The 23,220-nt window shown below is 35.0% G+C and overlaps 1 protein-coding gene across 1 annotated transcript in view; it reads left to right on the forward strand.

Annotated features, from left to right (window-relative positions):
• Window positions 1–1,105: 1,105 nt before the first annotated feature.
• Window positions 1,106–23,220, forward strand: part of LOC133181509 (G2/M phase-specific E3 ubiquitin-protein ligase-like) — a 35,382-nt gene continuing 13,267 nt past the window's right edge. The window contains exons 1-2 of the mRNA XM_061316001.1: window positions 1,106–1,131; window positions 18,223–18,367. Of these exons, the coding sequence (XP_061171985.1) occupies window positions 1,106–1,131; window positions 18,223–18,367 (171 nt within the window). The remainder of the gene's footprint in view (window positions 1,132–18,222; window positions 18,368–23,220) is intronic.

Consider the following 23,220-nt stretch of genomic DNA (forward strand, 5'->3'; position numbering starts at 1 on the left):
TGAAGCCCTTCAACGGTATATGGTGACGTCTCTGTATGAGTGAAAAATTCTCGAATGGGACGTAAAACAATATACAATCAATCAATCCCTTTATGACTGTCTTCCATTTGTTTCATATTTGGATATTTGACTGATTATAGACATCCATGCCTAAATAACAGACAGGCGGGATATTCTGGCTTTTTAATGGTAAACATGTCTCCCAAAATATTCTGCATGCTTTGAGTACGATCAATTGTTTTTTTAAAAAGTGAAAGAAAATGAATGACATAAGTTTTGGGAAATAAATACGGAACGTTATGCAATGTTTTATATATATATATATATATATATATATATATATATATATATATATATATATATATATATATATATATATATATATATATATATATATATATATATATATATATATATTAGGGGTGTCAAATTTTTCAACAATTCATATTCGAATATTCAATGAAAGTATTCAAATATATTCGAATATTCGATAAAATAAATGCAATCTGGTTTATTTTAAATGTACATCATCATACTCTCATGGCAGGTTTTGCGTCGGTATTTGGAAGTAAAATTGGATGTAGATTTTGGTAGGTATACAATAAGGAATTCTGCATTTAATATTTTTTAATGTTTAAAATAAATAATTGATTTAAGTGTATCAGGGACTTATATACTAACGGGATAGGCAACTCTCGGAAGTCTCGCGATACCTCGTAAGTTGCGGGATTTCGTAAGTCAATTTTAATAAAATACATCTCTTTTGCTATCAAATATTTCTGCATAAAATCTTAATTTATCTATCAAAAAATTATTCAAGATTTGTTATAAGCACCGTTTTTACTCCTTATCTTAGAAGTAATTACGTTTATTTAAAAATCATTGCGTGTCCCTGATCGGCCGTATTTCCGAGAAATCGCCGATTTTGGTGGTTGTTTACTTAATATCTAGATTATTTTATAATATGTGGTTTAAAATTTATTAAATATCCATTCCGATACACAAAAAGAACAGATTACATTAATCAGAAAACAAGCTTTTTACTGGGGAAAAAAGTAGTTTGAAAAACTTGCAGTGTTGTGTGTGCCGTTCTGGGTACATAAACATGGCGCTGAAGGAGTTGCCTATCCCGTTAGTATATAGGTCCCTGAGTGTATACAACAGAAATATAATTTTAACAAATGATATCTATACAAGCTCAAACTGACGAACCAGTCGTCTAACCAGGGGCTAGATTGTCGTTTACTCTTCAGATTTAAATACGTCACGTAATTAATTACAATTATCTGCGTAATAAAAGATATAATATAATCTTTGATACAATGTTTTGACAATATAAACAAACACTTCCATTGACAATTTTCCTAGGTCATTAATTTCCCGATAATGATTTTAAAATTTTAAAATTAATATTCAACCCGAGATAATAAAGCAATTGATGTATTATTCTGAAATTGGGCCCTTTACAATATTACAGACTGATTCTATCAAAGATGTAATTTAATGATCAATAAAATTCATTTTCATAAGTACACTCATCATGTCTCTTAGACATTCAAGAAAGGTTTCATTTCGTTGTCCTCGATTCTATATCCGATCATATTAAACTATTGAAAGTACTTTTTGTATTATACATTAATAATTCTTGTTTATTTCTTTTATATCTTACCCATTATGAAATAATTTAGAAGACCTATATGATAAGAAAGTGGCGAAAGGAATCAGGGGATCGCTAGTAAATTAAACAGGGATAATTCCAGCACTGTTCTAATTAAAATTTAAAACCTTTTTTGGGAAATCTGAAAAACACCGAATAGTCGAATCTTAAATTCATATTCGAATATCAACTCATCGAATGAATATTCGAATGTTGGAATATTCGTTGACATCCCTTATATATATATATATATATATATATATATATATATATATATATATATATATATATATATATATATATATATATATATATATATATATATATATATATATATATATTGAATGACATAAGAAGTCGTGCATATGAGGTAAATGTATTGCAAATGACATAATATTTCGTGCGAACGACATACTGTTGATATATTCCCTAATAAAAGGTCCCCCGAAAATTGCAGAGGTGGGATCAGGTGCCTAGAGAGGGTAAGATATCCCCTGTTGACCCGTCATACCAGCCGTGAGCCCTATGACTAAATCAGGTAACGGGACATTCCGTTGTCAAATTTAGTATAAAAACAAAGGCCAAACAATTGACCCAATTATAGGTTTTATTTGTTGACAGGGTCATTGATACGGCCATTGAATATACGAAATGCTGACTTTAAACGAGGTTTTTGAAACCCTTGTAACATCAACTTACATGTATCTGTCAGTAGTCTGCCTCGATTTAAAAAATTTATCGTGCTCTTTGGTATCGAATACGTTGGTAGACGTAATCATCATATGCAAATGATAGCGGAATATTACTACATAAATAAGGAAAGTTGACGATGGAAAAGATGAAGTCATCCCTTTTGTCAGACAATTTAGTTGTTAGTTGGTCTTTATCGTCTATGGTCAGTAGAACATCTAAATATTAAGCAGACGAGCAAACATAATGGACTTTTGCGAGAAGCGCTGACTTTTACAGTCGACGGCTTACTTTTACACTAGGGCAATATACGGAAGCTCTTTTGCGATAAAAAGTTTTAGCTAAGCAGTTAATTTAAAGATACTAATGGGTCATTTCAAAGCATGAATTACGTTTCTTAGGAAGAAAACGGTAACTACCCTTTCCTCAATTTCCTCTCTTCCCAATTTGATCAACTCCTGCTAAGTTTTCCCTCCGGAATGTTTTTTTTTACTTATTTGATTCCTTACGAAAGAGAGATTGTAAGGAGATACTGCTCCTTACGAATAAGGTGTTTTAAGCTATATTATTCGGCATCCCATCATATTTTGTGTTGGCTGTATACCGTTTAATCAAGTTAGAACCACTAAAACTACACTTAGAGCCACTGTTAAGGTTTTAATAAATCTATTATCCATTCCGTACCTCCATACATAGCACAGAGTAAGCCTTTGACTGTAAAAGTCAGTGCTTCTCGCAAAAGTCCGATAAGGACATAAAATTTATATAAACAGTGGTTATTAGAATTTCTTTTCAAATGCATAGAAGTAATAAAGAAGAATCCCAGTACTATGTATAATGAACATTCAAGTCTGTTTACATGGTCGTCTGAGAATAGGATACATACATGTAAGAGGTATATTTCTTTTTAAAATCTACTTTAAACAGTGATTCATTTGTTAAATCAATGTGGAAACATTTCAATACAGTGTATTTTGGAGTAGATTATTGTTTTCAATTTATCATTGAAGATAGACCATTTTATTGACATTCCAGGTGAACATAAGGATTTATTTTTCCTACAATTATTGCTGTTTTTTCTGTCAGTACAATGATTTTCCACCATCGAAAAACAATGTTCACATCGCCCTTAGGGCTCGATAAATCTTTTACGCATCTGAATCATCGCATTGACCTTAAAACAGCAATAACTGTATAACGTAATTAGATCAACATATCGATTCATTCCCAATTTAGCTCAGGTGAGCATTTTGGCCAACAGGTCTCTTGATTTATTTTTTTATGCCCCCTAAAAATTTCTACATTAATCTACAAGGGTCATCATTCTACGGGGGTCATTTTTCTTTTCGTAGGGTATGCAGATTTTTAGGGTGATGACACTTTTTCTACGAGCAAAAGGGTCATTTTTCGACGTCGACCCCTTCACGGTAGCTCAGTCGGTAGAGCACTCGATCCGTGATCGGGAGGTCGTGAGTTCGAATCTCGGCCGAGACTGACCTCAGTCGATAAAACATAGGTAATCAGAGATTACAGAGCTCACCTCAACGAATGTTGTCTTTAAGTAAGGCAAAGTCCCACACTAAACTAATAATCTAGGAGTGTGCATCCCTAGATGCAACATTTATGCAATTTTGGTCTGATAGGGCTTGCAGTTACTTGGGAATAGACTTATCTGAAAACTTAAAACTAGTCCTCATCCAGAAAATGTAAGTCAAATCCAGCATCCGAAGCAAGTTTTGAGATTGTTTGCCCCTTGATGCATCATCCATGCAAGTTTGGTTCAGATAGGCCATATAGTTACTTGGAAATGAGATCTGCTCCAAAAACTTTAACCTGGTTACTCATCCGGAAAATGTAGGTCAGATCCAGCATCCGAAGCAAGTCCAGTAGTGTGCATCCTTAGATGTATCATCCATGCAAGTTTAGTCAATATAGGGCTTATAGTTACTTGGAAATGACATCTGCTCCAAAAACTTTAACCTGGTCACTCATCCGGAAAATATAGGTCAGATCCAGCATCCGAAGCAAGTCCTGTAGTGTACATCCTTAAATGTATCATCCATGCAAGTTTGGGCAATATAGGGCTTATAGTTACTTGGAAATGAGATCTGCTCCAAAAACCTTAACCTGGTCACTCATCCGGAAAATATAGGTCAGATCCGCATCCGAAGCAAGTCCAGTAGTGTGCATCCTTAGATGTATCATCCATGCAAGTTTGGTCAATATAGGGCTTATAGTTACTTGGAAATTAGATCTGTTCCAAAAACCTTGACCTGGTCACTCATCCGAAAAATATAGGTCAGATCCAGAATCTGATTCAAGTCCAGTAGTGTTCATCCTTAGATGTATCATCCGTGCAAGTTTGGTCAATATAGGGCTTATGGTTACTTGGAAATGAGACCTGCTCCAAAAACTTTAACCTGCTCCAAAAACTTTAACCTGCTCCAAAAACATTAACCTGGTCATTCTTTAGCTGAAATTGCAGCATCTGAAACCTTGACTTGTACAATAAAACACATTAGTAGCATCCTCCATGCATCTCTGACTAATATAGGCCATAGAAGTACTTGAAAAGAAAACTGCTCCAGAAACCTTAACCTGGGACGCCGACGCCGACGCAGACGCCGAGGGTATTACATAAGCTCCCCCAACTTCGTTGAGGTGAGCTAAAAATGGGTAGCAACTGTTCCTTCGCCATGCGCTCGGCACTTGAAGTGAAAGTTGCGGGTCCTTTGGACCTCAAAAACCGATGCCCCGTGTCAGTAGGCGTTGGCACGATAAAGAACCCTCACTGCTCAATGGCCCTAAGTGCCGAGTAAAGGTCAAAATTTGAAGCCCTTCAACGGTATATGGTGACGTCTCTATATGAGTGAAATATTCTCGAATGGGACGTAAAACAACATACAATCAATCAATAGTCCTCGAATAATGACCGGGGGTCATTATTCGACGGCGAAAAATGATCCCCGGTCATTATTTTATGGGGATCATTATTTGTCTTTACACCGGAACCAAAAAAAACCCGCTTGAAGTTGTCCATTAAAATTTAAAATATTACATCTGTTTGATTAAAATTCAGTCGTAATCACGTTTTAGAGTTACGTCCCGTTTGTATGAAAAGTCACATGTCGGTATTAATAGCACACTCTATGCTGAGAAGTAAACAATGGAGAGAAAAATAATACCACTGCGAAGAGAAGGTCGACGAAATATTTACTTTAATATCTACTGTAAGTTAGTTAAATGCTAAAAATTAATAGCGATTCTCTGTAACCACTTAAACTTTTTTGCCACGCATGGTCACCGATTTTGATGAACCCATTATTACAACTTGACACCTGAAACTTATATCAAATAAAATTTCGTTGCTATGTGTCTTGGTTGCCATGGTAACAGCCAGAAAAGTTGAAAAATTGAGATTTTCAGCTACTTCAAATCTTTATTAAGCCTTAATAAAGACTAAGAAAAACACAAACCATTCTCCCAAAAACATAACACCTTGTTGCAAGTTATGCTATAAAAAACTATTTAGAATTTATCTCTAAGTAAGTGGTAACCATCGGTACATTTGACATACATTTTATATGCTGAAAAATGCTGAAAAACGCTCAATATTCACAAATGATAGATGTTACATGATCAAATTCAATCAACAACCTGAGAAAAACTATGAAAAATATTTGACCTTAGGTAATTACGTATTGGCAATATTATTCTAAAAATAACTTCCATGGTTGCCAAGGTAACACAGGGTCACCATATGCAAAATCTGTATGATTGGGTTAATGCTACTATTTTGAGGAAAAACAATAAAATTCATGACTGGCACATATACATCCTTAAGACCTTGCAACACCGACAACATAAGAAAAATTGGGATTAATTGTCACTTTGCAGTGTAACCATGGAAACAACGTACTAGTTGTTTAAAGTGATATTTTTTGCTGCTTTAGGAATTTACTTACCTTTTAATCAAGAAACATATTATTTGACTCACCTTGAATAGTACTTATATGGTAGTACTAAAGTTGAATTTCGTATATTGATCAAATTTGTTGAAAAATACAACACTGTTGCTATGGTTACCAAGAAGAGAAAATGTTCGATTTTGTTAATTTTATGTCAATATAAGACCCTTTGTGCCAGTTGTTTGCATCCAGTTTGAGATTGGGTGGTAGTCAAAATTGAAATTCAGGTTAGTTGTTCACATATATCAATCATTAAAGTTTTGGAAATCTACATACAAGGGTACATATGCAAGGAAACGGGGTATTTTTCAGATTTTTATTCATGTTTTTTCGCCTTATTTCCATAGCAACGCACTATTTAAAGAATTAAAATTTGAAATGTGAAAATAAGGGGCACACCAACGCTTTTAAAAATTGATCATCAGTTATATAGAAATATGCTTTTAAAAAGATAGGATAAGATTAAAACAATAAGAGAGTAAATTTAAAATTCCTCCGTGCTATTAAAACCATGGCAACCATTGCCAACCTATAAGAAATATCATATTTTGTCCTTGGAATATGTTCCAAAGATCTCTTGTCTATTGTTTGCTTGCATTTCAACCTATAATTGTTTTTATTCTTAAGTGTATGACTTTATAAAATTAAATAAACAAAATTATTACTTTTGAATACTTTGTTTCCATAGTAACGTATGTTATAGTTGATTTACCAAATATGTTTATCATGCAAGCAGGCCTTCAACTTTCAGAAACAGTCATTGGCAATTGTTTGCTTTGTTTCAAACGTTAACTGTGGGACTCTGAACTTGTTGAAAAATGCCATTTTTCAAACTTTAGGACATGTTGCTATGGTAACCATGACACGTAGCAACCGATTTTTGCCTGATTTGAGTTTACGGTATCAAAGACTTTTCTATGCGTGCCACAGCTCCTATATAAAAGTTAAAGTCATTACAGAGAATGGCTCTTAAATTGCAACATCTCGAAACGATCGGCAGTTTCATGTGTTTTGTCCTTCAAGAAAAATTTATAGATTACATTTATTTGTACTACATGTATTTCAAAGTTTACTAATGCAATCACAAACGTGTGTCAGAGAAATGTTAATCAGCTAAAGGTATATTTTATACAACAAAGAAACACACAATTATGCAAACATTTTGACGATTAAAATCACATACATGTATAGTCTAAACCTTAGAAAAAATGATTTTTTTTATTAAGTCACCTGACACTAATCAGAAATATTTAACACTGGGTAATGGATATATATATATATATATATATATATATATATATATATATATATATATATATATATATATATATATATATATATATATATATATATATATATATATATATATATATATATATATATATATATATATATATATGGGGGGGTGGGGGTGGGGGGGGGTGTAGGACTCCAAAGTGCGATGGGACTCCAAAGTCCGATGGTCACGCCAAAGTCCGATGGTCTGCGCCAAACCCTGATGGTTTGACACGCCAAAGTCCGATAGTGCCAAAACAATTAACGTTTGTGACGTCATAGTACTACTGCGCCGAATTGCGATGCCGCGCCATGCCAAGATCTTAAATAAGTATAAATAAATATCATTATGCGAAAACTAACCCTAATCTCTCGAATAAGTGCAAAACTAACCCTAATCGCTCGAAAAGTGTGTAACAACTATAACCTAGATATCTTTGGTGGGTGCGAGACTAACCATAATCAGTCGAATAGAGTGCGAGGACTAACCCTAAGTCTCTTGGGTTGGTGCGTAGCGCTACCCCATAATTCCTATAATGTGCAAGGACTAACTCTGATCAGTCAAGTGGTGTGCGAGAATTAACCCTAATATCTCTGATGAGTGCAATCAACAAGCAAAATTAGTAAAATTGTATGCGAGGACTAATACTGAATTGATGACTTTTGATTCAAAAGTTTTGATTGTAGGACAACGGCGTCAAGGATTGAAGTCAGAATATTGTGACGTCATAAACGTTGATTGTTTCTCCGCACCATCGGACTTTCGCGTGTCAGACCATCGCACTTTAGCGCAGTGCGTCTCATAGGAAACGAGCCATCGGACTTTGGCTTGACCATCGGACTTTGGCGTCCGTACTGACATCAAACCATCGGGGTTTGGCGCAGACCATCGGACTTAATTGGCGAGACCATCGAACTTTGGCGTCATCACGGGACTTTGGAGTCTTACATATATATGAAACAATAATGACCAACTAAATGCACAATAAAACTGCCAACCATCTCAGTAAGTGCATTAAGCACAAAGACGAAGTTAGTAAAAATTTATTGTGATCAGAATCAAAAACAAATACAAAGTTTACATCATTATATGAGAAATGAATATTGAATAGCACATTAGTCTCCTCTGTCATTAAAGCAGTATTGCTTGTAAACATCTAACAAATAATGAGTAATCCTTACAACGAACCTAACGGTAAAGCCTACATCTTACGACAGAAATCTCTGCCCGTCTGTTGGCTTTAAAATTTAGTAACCTACAAGTATATGTTAAAATACTTGTGTGATATATAAATGTTCATGTAGTGAAACAGAGTCACAGTGACTGTTTATTGTATTTCCAGATCGTTAGCTAATGTATCATAAGTTTTCAATGGAACATCTGAATCCTCTAGGTCATTTCTATGTCCGAAAAAAGGATTGCCTTCATAATAACCCTGCCATTTCTGAATGTCCTTAATTCTAGATAGGGCTACCTTTTTGATCATTTCTTTTGCTAGTTCATTTTTACATGATTTCATTTTGTCCAAAAACGTATACCGCTTTTCCATGTGGTACTCCGGATGAACAATTGAATTCATAATAACTGTATCCAAGTATGGATCAATGATCGGCTTATGGTATTTGGAATATGGTATATTTAAATCCCCCTCATATAAATGAAAAATCATAAACATTCTTGACATTCGTGACATCTTATAAACCGACTTGTAGATTTTTTTTCTTTTCCCAATAAGAGAAATTATTTCAAGACATTTTATACTCTTGTCCGAATCAAATGTTCTGCCTATATTTAAACAATTAGATGCTTCTAAAAAATGATTTAAAATTCCAATAGGACGGATATACCTACCTTGATATTCTCGGGGATTTTTTTCCATGCTAAGAACTGCATCCAAATTTTCCCCAAAATTCTTAGAAAAGAATTCCTTACTCTGTATTTCATCATGAAGATATGATTTATCCATTGCATTTTGTAAATCATTCACCGATTTACGTCCAACTGTTTTTACAAATTGGCGAAAAAACAATACGAATTCAGTCTCCATCTTTGTTGCACAAAATACAATACCATGAAAATTTCTCTCATTCCTTATTCTGTATCTGCACTTTCTTTCAATTGAATCTTTAGGGGAAATAAACGGTCTGAAGTCCAATAATGTCTTAAGAAAAAGTGTCTCAAAAATATGTATAGTCTTTTTTTCCAATGGTTTGATTAATAGCAATGGATGATGATGATTGTAAAAAAGCATGAATTCACTTGATTTAAATCCATACCTGTTTTCGCATAGAGCTAAACTGGAACCAAAGAGCCTCTCAATCTTTTCTAATATGAGGTACAATCCTTTTGCTGCAACAACATGTATAAAACTTATTTCATTTCTATGCGAACACACGTGACTAGATTTCATATTCATCAATATGTGTGTTTCTTTTGTAATGGACAATTCTATCAAAGCATATCCATATGATGTCAAACTATTCATAAGATGCTCTTTTATAGACTTGTCAGAATCATAAAAAGTAAAGACGAATTCCCTTGTTTTGTACTTTTCTTTGAAACACGGTGAGTATTCTACCAGGACTTCCAAACTGTTTTTTCCATTTCGTGTCTTAACTGTTGGTGACATTCCCAAGTTTCTAAGATAGGTGAATGCCAAATAATTCCCTCCCATTATTGACCTGTGAAGTAAGTTATATCCGCTATTATCAAAACAAAAATCTAGAGACCCGGAATCAATTTTGAACATCGAAGTAAAATTAAAGAAATGTGATGTCCAGAATATCCTGTTTTCATCTTGAACAATCTCGTACAAAACTGAGCTTCGTGAGCAGCGAAATCTCATTTGCCTTAGGAAAGGGAATATCAGCGGGTTGATAACTTGGTGAGACAAAAGATGCTTCATAGATGCTATTCCTTTTCTGTGTGTATATTCATCATAATCTAATTGGAAATTATAGTAGAGAATACCCAATAAATTAGCATTATTCCTCTGTAAGCTATAATCTATATATTTCCCGATGGAACGTTGTATTAGATTTCGAGATTTTGGTATATTTTTCAATATAATATATATAAGATACTCATGAGGAATAAGTATTTCAAGTCGGTTAACTTCACAATTCGATTCACCTGTAAGAAGGTAGATATTGCAATTTCGAGCAAACTTGAATTCTTCCTGGTAAAGTGTAGGCGTGTATTTAAAAGCTATGTCTAAAACATTGTCACCATTGATGTCCAATATATCAAAAAGCTTACACCAGAAGTTCACCGAAAGCTTAAGTTTAAGATAAAGGCTAAAAAAATTTACATTTCCCTTTGCGCATGCATAATGCAAGGGGGTCCGATTGAACATGTCTTTAAGGAGTCCTTCTTCTCGTAGACGATTTTCGATGTATTTCATATTGTTTATATTAATTATTGATATAACATTCTTAGTTGACTCATTGTAATATTTAACTCCCATGGCCAAGTAATGGCAAACGTATTTATTTTCATTGTCAGGCGCGGGTTTTGGATACAGGGAAAGTAAATGAGCAAGAACATTATATTGATTACATATGGCTGCCGAGTGTAAAGTAGTAGATCCATTAAATGCAGTAATATCGAAATAAGCTCCCCTGATTTTAAGTAATTCTAGTACCATTTCAACGTTTCCTACACAGCATGCAACGTGTAATGGTGTTACACCATTGCTGTCTCTATCAGTCCAATTCCACAAACCATAACGTATTCCGATATCAAATATTTCCTTATTCCAGTTGTATGCTAGAAAATGTGATGGTGTAATGTTGTATGGACACATATTATCCATATATTCTTGTCTTTCCCTTTTGTGTAGATCGAGTTTTTCTATTCTACTCCTTCGATATAAACATCTTAAAGATTTAGGTATGCCTTTTGCATAAACAAGCTTAAAGATACCAGCTCTATTAAACTTCATTGCCGTGAACGCAGGTGTCCTACCACCGGCTTCTCGACAATTTAATGTATTGAAAGGCTGGTTTAACAAACGTTGCACAATTTCTGTATATCCATTTTGAACAGCGATCTCTAAAGCTGTTTCACATCTTACCAATTGTCGATCGTCCTTGAAGATGTAGTTAACTGTATGTAGATCGTCTATATTATCGATCATTTGGAGTCGAGTTTGGTGATATAATGTCCAGTACTGAGAGGAGTTACAAGGCAGACATGAATCCACTGCACCATGATGTAATAGTAGGTCAACAATGTCAGAGTGTCCACTCGTGGCGGCTAGATATAGTGAATGATTAAGACTGGCAGTAAATTTTGGTTTATATCTCAATAAAAATTCTCGGACGACATGTATATGGCCATTTTCAACTGCCAAATGAAATGAATTAAAACCAAAAGCTGTTTGATGCATCAGATTTACGCCATATTTCATAAGAGTTTGAACTGCCTTGTGGTGTCCATTTTGTGACGCAATATTTAAGAGACTATATTCCCAAAATGCAGAAGTTTTACAAAATTCCAACATGTCGATAGACTCGTTGATAAATCTTGGGCCCAATCGGACAAAATTCACATTCGCATTGCGTTCCAGAAGAGCTCTTAAAGTTTGGTGATTCCCATATGCAGCTGCAACATATGATGCTGTCACATTACCACTATCTTTTTCATCCACTTTTCGGAATGAAAACAAATCTAATAAGAGTGTCATAACAGAATATGAGTTGAACCTGACAGCAGCCTCGTGTAGAATGTGCATATGACGAGCAAATTTATTGGCATATTTCTTACCAAGTTGTAAGAATTTTGACTTGATATTTTGATCTTTAGAACAAGAAACATGTTCCACTAAGTCTAAAATGCTTACGTTGGAAAAAGATCTTTGTCTATCAAGTATTTTTAGATAGTATCTTGCAAATAAAATGCATCCATCCTTTTTTGAAATATAGAAGTCTTCCTTCCTCCTTTTGATATCAGTGAGATATAACGCGAAACTTTTATGTACGAATGATATTTTCCCCTCGTTTTGGCGTATAAAATGACTTAGTTCCTTTCCGAATATCCTCATCACCTCAACTGTTTCTTCTTGACTAATGTCTGCAACTTTTAGTAACTCATCTTCAGACAAGGGCTCTGTTGCGCAGCATAAAACTTGAAAAAATTTTCTTGTAGCCCCAAACATACTTTTATCTTGAAATATCCTATTTAGTTGATCATTGAATAATATTTCAAACGTTGTAAAGCTACCGTGTACAGAAACTTTATCTTGTAACCAAGTTGGAAGAGCTTTACTTAATAACAGCATATTTCCTTTCGTATACTTTACAGCTTTCGTTATGGACTTTCCCAGATCTGAAGTTTTAAATGCCTCTTTAAAGTTATTTTGGTTGCTTGAAGGCCATGCTTTTAATTCATCATTTACATATTTTTCAGCATCTTTGTAGTTTTGGGGATCTAGTGGACGTTTTTCGTATATGTTTAATTCATTTTTTGCAATTTGTATCTGAGAGATGTTTCTGGACGTAATAAGAAATTTAAAGCTTACTGGAAACTTCTGAAGGCGTCTCCATAGTATATAAAAAATATTACGGTTGCCATAGTCGACACACTCATCTAAACCATCTATGACGACAATGTAATTATTGTCATTCTTATCTAAATCACCAATAGAATTTAAAGTTTTTAGAATTAAAACGTCGAGACAACCCTCTGGGTCTTCAGTACAAAAGTCTTGCTCAAAGTACCTATGAAAATTGGAATTCTGTTTCAGAACTTCAAGAAATCCTGGAACTCGTTTTGCAAAACCACCTGCCATATTTTTTACAAAATTACCAGGAGAAAGGGTCTTCTGAGAATCAAAGTTGCACAAGTGATACACAACAATATGCTCATAGATCCAATTTCCGGGTAGGCGTTTATCGCTCTGACAGATTAGATGGGAGACTAGGGCAGATTTCCCATATCCCATTTCTGCAATGAATAGCACTCCTCGTCTTGAGAAGTGCACCTTTTCATCTAGTTCATTCAAAAGCCATTCACGGCCTATCAATTTTTTATGTTGTGATCTGTAGAAGTCCAAATCAATCTCCAGTGTGAATGGATATTCGTAAGTCGCATTTTTGCATCTTGCTACATCTAAATTAGAAGAAAGCGTTATTAACAATATATATAGGACATCCAATGGTTTTTAATTGAATGTGATTTTATCCAACGAGTTGTGAGTTTAACATCGCCTTTGGTGAAGAGATACAAAACATATATGTAGGATAAAGAGGCCTATGGGCCACATTGCTCACCTGAGCATTTTGCTAGGAAAAAGCAGAAAGCAGTCCAGTATTATAAAAGTTTACGAGGGGAGGGGGGGGCAAACTTAAATTTACACTACCTCAGGGTGCTTCCATACCAATATAACTAATCATGGCTTTGCTGTTCTTGAGCAGAAGAATTTTAAAGATTTTTTTCCTATGTATTCCTATGTAAAACTCTGACCGATCGCTCATTGTTGCCCCACCCTACTCAGCCTAAATTTGAACAAATTTGAATCTACATTACCTAAGGATGCTTCCATAATAATATGACTGATCCTGGCTTTGCTGTTCTAGATCTTGAGCAGATTTTTTTTTCAAGATGATACCTATATATTCTTATGTAAAACTTTGACCCTCTGTTGTGCCCCCCCCCCCAACCCCTGGGGGTTATAATTTGAACAAACTTGGTTCTACAATACCTAAGTTTGCTTCTGTATAAATATCACTAATAATAGCTTAGTTGTTCTTGAGAAGAAGATTTTAAAAGATATTTCCTATGTAATGTGTATGATCAGGTTTTACAAGGAATATATAGGTTTTTCTTTTACTCTTTGTGAGTTAATGATTGGAATGATCATCAAGACAGCTCTGTCTGAGGTTAAATCACACATTACTAAATTTTTTCTTTCATCTAGAGATGGGGACTGGGTAATGTACTGCTTGCACCGTGTTTCTCTCCTAAGTTCCTATTGATAGATAAGACCGGTGTCTCAATCTTCCTCACACTAACTACACCAAGAACTTAACTTCTTTTCCCTGTGATACTTTTATTTTGCTCTTACCCTTAACTTCTTTATTACTGATTCAATGGCCAACTTCTTCGGCTAGCATCTTAATGCCTCAATCTTCTTCAGATTTACTACACCCAGAACTTAACATCAATTCCTTAAGGATACTTACCACTGGTGCTTATATCTTTTATACTTTTATTTTGCTCTTAATCTTAACTTCTTTAAGGCTGACTTAATGGTCAACTTCTTCTCTTAGCTTCTGAACACCTGACTTTCCCAACGCTTTGTATTATATACCCATTGGCTAGTCTATCCCAAGGGTTGTCAGGTCATTCCACTATTTTAAGTCTTCAATGCTTTTTACGCAAATGCCCCTTAACCATTACACCTATATATTCCTATGTAAAACTTTGACCCACTGTTGTTGCCCCGCCCTACCCCTGGGTGTCATGATTTGAACAAACTTGAATCTACACTACCTGAAGGTACTTCGGTATTAATATGACTTATAGTAGCTTAGCTGTTCTTGAGAAGAGAAGTTGTCAAGATATTTCCTATTTACATTGGCCCCTTGTTGTGTCATCGCTCAACCCCCAGGGCTCATAATTTGAACAAACTTTAATGTACACTACCTGAATATACTTCTATATTAATATGAATAAAAATTGCTTAGTTGTTCTTGAGAAGATTTTTAAAGATATTTCCTATATATTCCTATGGTAAACTTTGACCCCCACTTGTGGCCCTGTCCTACCCACAGGGGTCATGATTGGGAAAAAATTGAATCTACACTAACTGAGGATTCTTCCATAATAATGTGACTAATCAAGGCCTTTCTATTCTCGAGAATATTTTTAAAGACAATTGTAAAACTTCGACCCCCTCTTGTTTCCCCGCCCTGTTTCCCCGGGGATATGATATGAACAAACTTGAATCTGGAAAATGTAATGAACCTTTCATATAAGTTTCATTATGTCTTTAAAGATTTTTAAAAGATGTCATTATTTTTACGAATTCTTAATTATCTCTCCTTGAAAGAGGGCGTGGCACTTCCTGTGAACAAACTTAAATCCCTTTCACCAAAGGATGCTTCGTGTCAAGTCAGGTTAAAATTGGCCCAGTGGTTCTTGAGAATACTGTAAAGCAACTTTTATTCGCGTCCGAGAAATATCCGCGAGTTTCGCAACCTATTTAACTCGCTAATATTAATCGCTGTGAACCATTCATTTTGCTTTGTATGATGTATTACTCATTATAGGGACCTTGATATGCTAAAGTACGATCACCCAGTAAAGACCAGGAAAGTACAATGAGTAAACAAGGGCAACAATAATGGTGAGAGACTTTGCTGTTCTCGAGAAGTTCTTTAATGATTTTTTCCTATTTTTGCTATGCAAAGTTAAGATTGCCAGGGGGTCATGACTTTGACTAAGTTGAAGCTAAACTACCTGAGGATACTTGCATATATAAATGACTAATCATGGCTTTGCTGTTCTTGAAAAGAAGATTTTTCCTATCTATTCCTGAGTAAAACTTTGATCTCCCCTTGTGGTGGCCTCATCCTACCCCAGGGGTTATGATTTGAACAAACTTGAAACTAAACAACTTGAAGATGCTTCCATATCAATATGACTAAACATGGCTTTACTGTTCTTGAAAGAAGATTTAAAGATTTTTCCTATACATTTTTATGGTCGCCCGCGTAGCGCAGTGGTTAGAGCGTCTGCTCTAGAGTCGCGGAGTAAGGAGTTGATCCTTACGCCCCGGATCGAATCCCACTGTGGGACGTGGAGACCGGTCCTTCAGATGAGACCGTATAGACCGAGGTCCCGTGTCGCAGTAGGTGCTGGCACGAAAAAGATCCCTCACTGCTCAATGGCCGTAAGTGCCGAGTATAGGTCAGAATTTGTAGCCCTCCACCGGTAAGTGGTGGCGTCTCCATATGAGTGAAAAATTCTCGAGAGGGACGTTAAAGGTGCATAGACACAGATTTGAAATTTATATTTTCTCAAATTTTCTGTATAATATCACAACTTATATGTTGCTATAGCATTTCACACGAAAAAAAAATTAAAAACTTATTTAATCTGGAATTTATTGAAACTACGAATTTCGGGAGGCGTTTGGTTAACACATCCTTGCACTTTCACAATTTTTAACTTTATCCTTAATACTTAAGAAAAGTAGCAATTTTGTTGTGTATTAATGAATAATATTACATCTATAATCCAGAAAATTCAGAGTAAAATGTGCGAAAGCAAAACCCACCCCATTTAAGTATTGTCAGCCCGTGCTCAATGTTGTGTAGTTGTGTACAGAGTTTAACAAATTGAATACACCCGTGAAACGTAAACTGTTTTTGTAAACAGGGCACGAGCTCTGTTGTTGTTAATGTTTACGTTTCACCGGGTGTGTTCAATTGTTAAACTCTTCACACACCACTGAGCACGGACTGACAATACTGGTGAGAGGATTTTGCTTTCTACATTCCTACTCTGAAATTTCTGCATTACAGTTTTAATATTTTTCATTAATAAACAACAAATTTGCTACTTTTCTAAAGTAATAAGGATAAAGTTAGAATTTGTGAAAGTGCAAGGATGTATCTATCAAACGCGTCCAGAAATTCAAAGTTTAAATAACTTCCAGATAAAATAAGATTTTTATCAAATTTTCGTATGAAATGCCATAGCAACATATAAGTCATGAAATTATACAGAAAATTTGAGCAAATATTAACTTCAAATCTGTGTCCAAGCACATTTAAACAACAATCAATCAATATATATATATATATTTATTTTTATGTAAAACTTTGATCCCCAATTGTGACCCTACCCTACCTCCGGGGGTTAGATTTGAAGAAAAACTTGAGTCTACACTAACAGAGGGTGCTTTCATATATTTATGACTAAACTCGGCTTTGCTGTTATTAAGAAAAAGTCTGTAAAGATTTTTTCCCATATATTTCTATGTAAAACTTTGATCCCCCATTGTGACCCATCCTATCCCCGGGGGTAATAATTTTAACAAACTTGAGTCTATTCTATCTTTTAAAACGACTCATCATGGTTTTGCTGTTCTTGAAAAAAAAGATATCTTAAGTTTTTTAATGAATTTCTACGCAAAATATTGATCGACCATTGCTACCCCGCCCTTCCCTGCGGGTCATGATTTTAATAAACTTAAATCTACATTGTGTTAGGAAGTTTTCACAAAAGTTTCATCTTTTGTGGCTAAGTGGTTCTTGAGAAGATTTTTAAATGACCCCACTCAATTGTCACTATTTCTTAATTATCACCCTTCAGAAGAGAGTGTTTTCCTTTCTTTGAACAAATCTGAATCCTCTTTACCAAAGGATACTCTGTGCCAAGTTTGGTTGAAAATGGTATAATGGTTCTTGAGAAGAAGATGAAAATGTGAAGTTTACAACAATTACGACAACATCGACACCGACGACGACGGAGAACGGACAAATTTTATCAAAAAAGCTTACTTGAGCTAAAAATTGAAGAACCCTAAAATCAAGAGAGCATTCCGATTAGAGACCAAGAACAGAATCGTTTCTCTTAAGGAAAACGATGTACAAATGAACTGCTCTATTTTGGTTCTCCAGGAGACAGAAGGAAAGAAAACAGGAGAAATCCTTTTCAGAAAACATATGCAGGAAATCAGATGAGAAAGAAAGGGGAAAGCTGAGACTTTACGAGAAACCTAAGGAAGTGTACAGACAACTAGACGAAGCAAAGAAAAACGTGAACGTGAGAAAAAAAAGAGATTATACCGAAAAACTAGCAGAAGAAGCAAAAAGAGAGCGGCTGCAAGACATGATCAATTTTTTTCGATTATAAAGGCAAGGAAACTATAATGGCAGGAAAATATCGGACATTAAATCTTCTTCTCAAAGACAAACAAGGTAACCAACTTTCTAAATAAGTCTACACGCTGCATTTCCTACAGATATTCCCAAACGGTTACTCTCAGGCTTTTCGATTACAAACAAACCCTACAGTGCCCATATATTGAAATTCTAAAACAAAATCTTCTTAAGTGTTCATGCTCTTCTTTTTTCTTTCAACTGCAGTTCCGCTGGACACGTCATTACTGGTGACGTTATAAAACTTGAAAATGAAGACCTAAAATCGATCATCGTAAAAGGTCCTAAATACAGGGAGCCCCGTTCTTTTAATTGGCGATAGAACTTTTCTAACAGACATTTCTATTATGAATTCTATTGAAGATTATGCCAAGCTTTGGGCTAAATGTAAAAAATAAGACCTGAACACTCTGTCAGAATGGATTAAATGTTTTAGAAATACACTGTATATTAAAGAATCATATACAAAAATTAAAAGGCAAAATGCGAACCATCTATCCTTGCGTTTTCACTAAATCGGAGATGTTAAAAGAATTGGAGAGAATACATCAACAATATGTAATGGTTCCAGCAGACAAGCCTGGTAACAATATCGTCTTTGTTTGTAAGACTAATTTTTATAATTGTATTTTGGAAGAACTTGGAAGAACGTCTGGAAATCCTATATATTCCCGCAGTTCACTTGCCAAGGATGAAAATCTTTAAAATCACATTTCAGTGTTTCATATTTTTAACATTCCAGTCAACCGAGTTCGATCTACCCTACCTATACTGGATTCCTAAACTAAAAATCCTTACAAACAAAGATATATTGCCGGGTCCAGCAAATGCTCTAACAAGCCCTAAACTCCTTACCAAAATATATATGCTGTTAAGGAGAAACTTCAGAAGTACTGTGCAACAGCATACTTTAGAAGTGGTGTAAATGTGGATCCTCAAAAAACTTTACACTTTTAGAACTTTTAAAAAGTCTGAAATCAGATTTTTTTCTGAAGTCTTTGACATCAAAACTTACGACTTTTCTACACTTTACACAACCATTCCTCACAATAAATTAAAAAGTAGGCTTTTTGATATCATAGACAACTGTTTCTTCAATAAAAAGGAACTCGGAAATTTTCACCTCTTGTGATTGGTCATCAACCAAAGTACTTCGTTAAAAATCACTCAGATTCTACACACAAGTTCTCTGAAATTGATATTAAAAAGATGCTGGAGTTCCTCGTTGACAACATTTGTATAGTCTTTGGAGACCAAGTCTTCCAACACACTGTTGGAATACCGATGGGCACTAATTCTGCTCCTTTATTAGCCTGGGTTTTTTTATTAGTATGAAGCAGAATTTTTTCATAAACTTCTACATGAGAAGAAGAAAACACTTGCCGTGGCCTTCAATTCGCCATTCAAATATGTCGACGACGTTTTATCAATTAACAATAGTTATTTCCATTTATTTTTATTATCATTATTATTAAGGTCTTCCGTTTTCACGGAAGACCTTCTAGTGATTCTACTGTTTCTTATTATTATTAGGTCTTTCCACCTTTCTGTGGAAAGACCTCTTGAAATGCTTCTGTTTATTATTAGGTCTTTCCACCTTTCTGTGGAAAGACCTATTGAAATGCTTATGTTTATTATTATTATTATTATTTTTCCGTTACCGCCTTTTGAACCGAAAGACTTTTCGAAGAACTTTATAGTTCATGATACTCGACATCAAAAGTTATTTCGAAAAACTACCCAACAAGTATGACCTATGACCCCTTTCGGAGTTCTTGCCCTTTAAATGAAAAACCTTGTTATCGCTACTCCTTCGAAATCATAAACCGCAGAGGTACGAAACCTTAACCAATGTCTTCAACTAAATGAGTACTCGCTTCAAGGTTTCACTGCGAAAGCATTCGTCGACCCCTTTTATGAGTTATTGCCCCTGGACGTTTCTCATGTTTACGAATAATGAAAAACTTTTCTAAATGACAAGTCGTAAAGACATGGGACCAACTGCATAAGATTCTTTGACCTTAGACCTTGAACTTAAGGTCAAGGTCAAAGGTCAAGGTCATTCAAAATATAAGAAAATTAGCTCTTTTTATAGCTCTTTTGTCTTTCAACATATACTACATATCTTTGCATATTTAATATGTCCTTCTTAAAGTATTATAAAAATTTCATTCTTGTCCCCCAAGCTTGACCCATTCAAAAGTTGTCATCCCTTTCGCAGTAAAACCTTGTTATCGCTACTCCTCCGAAACCGTAAACCGTAGACATTCCAAACCTTCATCAGTGTCTTCGACTCATTTAGTACACTCTTCAATCTATACAGTGCGAAAGGGTTCTTCGGCCCCTTCTATCAGTTACTGTCCCTGAAAGTTTTTGCTGCTTACATTTAATGAACTTTTTTTTAAAACGGTGTATCCTAGAGACATGGGACCAACTACATCGGCATATTTGACCTTTGACCTTGAAATATAGTCAAGGTCAAAGGTCAAGGTCATTTAAAAACATAAGAAATTCCTTATATATGTGTACAATATGGCAATTCAGCAAATGACCTTGAACTTTGACCTTGACCTTTTACCTTGACCTTGGGTCAAATGGAAAAGTAAGGACATGCATCCAGCTCCAGTATCAGGAAAACCATAGAAAGTAAAGTTTTCTTGGGGTTTTTTTTCTTTTTGTTTCTTGTTTTTTGTTTGGTTTTTTTTTTTTTGGTAATGACCTTGACCTTTGACCCTTGACCCAAAGGTCACAATCAGGCTTAAGGATGTGGAAGTAGTTACAATTCTTAGTTTAAAAGAGGCATAAAATAAATAATTCACCCCCCCTTCTTAAAAAAAAAAAAAATCACATCAACAACAACATAGAATATTACTCTAGAATTCAAACCAGACCTCGGATCGACACCAGATTTGGTACAAATGTAGTATAGACCTCAGAGAAACTTTCTGGAGAGTTTTACGGTGAGTCCTATAATTTTATAAAAGTCTTGAAGTTTCACGGCAAAAACTACAAGTTCTATTGTGTTCGAAATTTAAGTGCAGGTGAACGAAGAAATGATCTAAACCTTTTATCGGCTATTTCTTCAGATATCGTTAGTAGCATTCGATTCTATGGAATCCGGATAGGGCCATGCAGTTCACTATCGCATCATCGCACCATCGAGGTTTGAGTCGATAGTGCGATGACGCGATAATGCGATGACGATGAAGCGATGGTGCGATAACGATGAAGCGATGGTGCGATAGCGCGATGACGATGATGCGATGGCACGACAATGCGATGACGATGATGCGATGGTAGGATGAAGCGATAGCGCGATGACGCGATGGCACGATAGCGATGATGCGATGGTGCGATAGCGATGATGCGATGGCGCGATAGTGATGACGCGATGCTCTATCGTGTCATCGTCAGTGCTCTATCGCATTATCGTCAGTGCCCTATCGCACCATCGCGTTATCGACTTTTATGCGCATGCGCCATTGAGAAGAGAAATGGCGTCAGGTAGTGAAGGTATGACCGGATTTTAAATCAGAAATAGAACCTTACTGGGTTAATTATAAACTTCACTTATGTATTAAAATTAACCATGTCTTTCTTGCCAGAAATATAACTAGTTAGAAGATTTAAAATATAGTTTGATAAATAAAGATAACAATACACTAATCATGTGACTATGTAAAATAAAACGAAATCCACACGATCTAGATTTGGTTTTTAAAAGAGGGGGGATTCACAATCAAGAAAATTAAAAGCATACACAAAACAAAAGTCTTCTTCCATCCCTCTTCCTAGTGCTACGTGCTTGTTATTTAAATATGATGATCAACTCAAAAATTAAAATAAGTTTTATTTTCATTGGGCGATCAAATCTTTGCTCGAATTAACTAATACAGGTGAAGCTCTTCTGTTTAAAAAGGTATTTTTCTCAAAAAGCTTATAGTTGCAGTCGTGATTCGATGAAATGATCATGATGACGGTGATACATGTATGATGTAGGCCTACAGTACTTTGAGACGTCTAACCGTACATACATACAATATGTTTCTTAGTTACTTAGGTAAATTCATTTTGATTTGTTTATAACATGGGTTAGCAAATAATCTGAAAAAATAATGTAATTGTATCAGTAGATTACATGACAAAATGAAGACGGGAGCAAGACGAATATTGCCCAAGTTGCACTACGGTACAACTTGAAGATCTTGTATAAGTTAAATTATTATTATGTAGGGCTATTTAGATATTGAAAATTCATACTTATAACTTATCCTGATGTCATTACTTTTCTTAGATTAAAGACTGACTATCACTCCTAATTTTATTTTTATTGCACAATAATACATTAGGTTTACTAACTCTTTTCACCACTTTATTCTTTCAAAACTAATATGTTGACAGTGCGACCGTTAGGGCGAGCGCAGATACGTTTTCAGTGTACTGTTTATAAACTGTATTTAGACCCGTCTTTTCAAACCGCACGTGACATTTGGTACGTCTAGACTCTGACGTCACATGACGTCGTATGTAAGTTGCATTACCAAACCGAAGCCTGAACGCTGGCAGATTTTAGTGAAGAACGTTTTATTTACTATTTATCTGAAATATATCCATTAAATCAAGATGAGTTTATTTTGTTGAACTTTTGTTGTCATTCTCGCGAGAACGTATCTTAATTAAGCGATGATGTGGGTCCAAAAATACTGCGGAAAAAAATTCTATTGAATGAATGTGCAG

This window comes from Saccostrea echinata, unplaced genomic scaffold (assembly GCF_033153115.1).
Source record: "Saccostrea echinata isolate AGI-Se365-2 ecotype Australia unplaced genomic scaffold, CSIRO_AGI_Sech_v1 ptg000001l, whole genome shotgun sequence".
Taxonomy (NCBI): domain Eukaryota; kingdom Metazoa; phylum Mollusca; class Bivalvia; order Ostreida; family Ostreidae; genus Saccostrea; species Saccostrea echinata.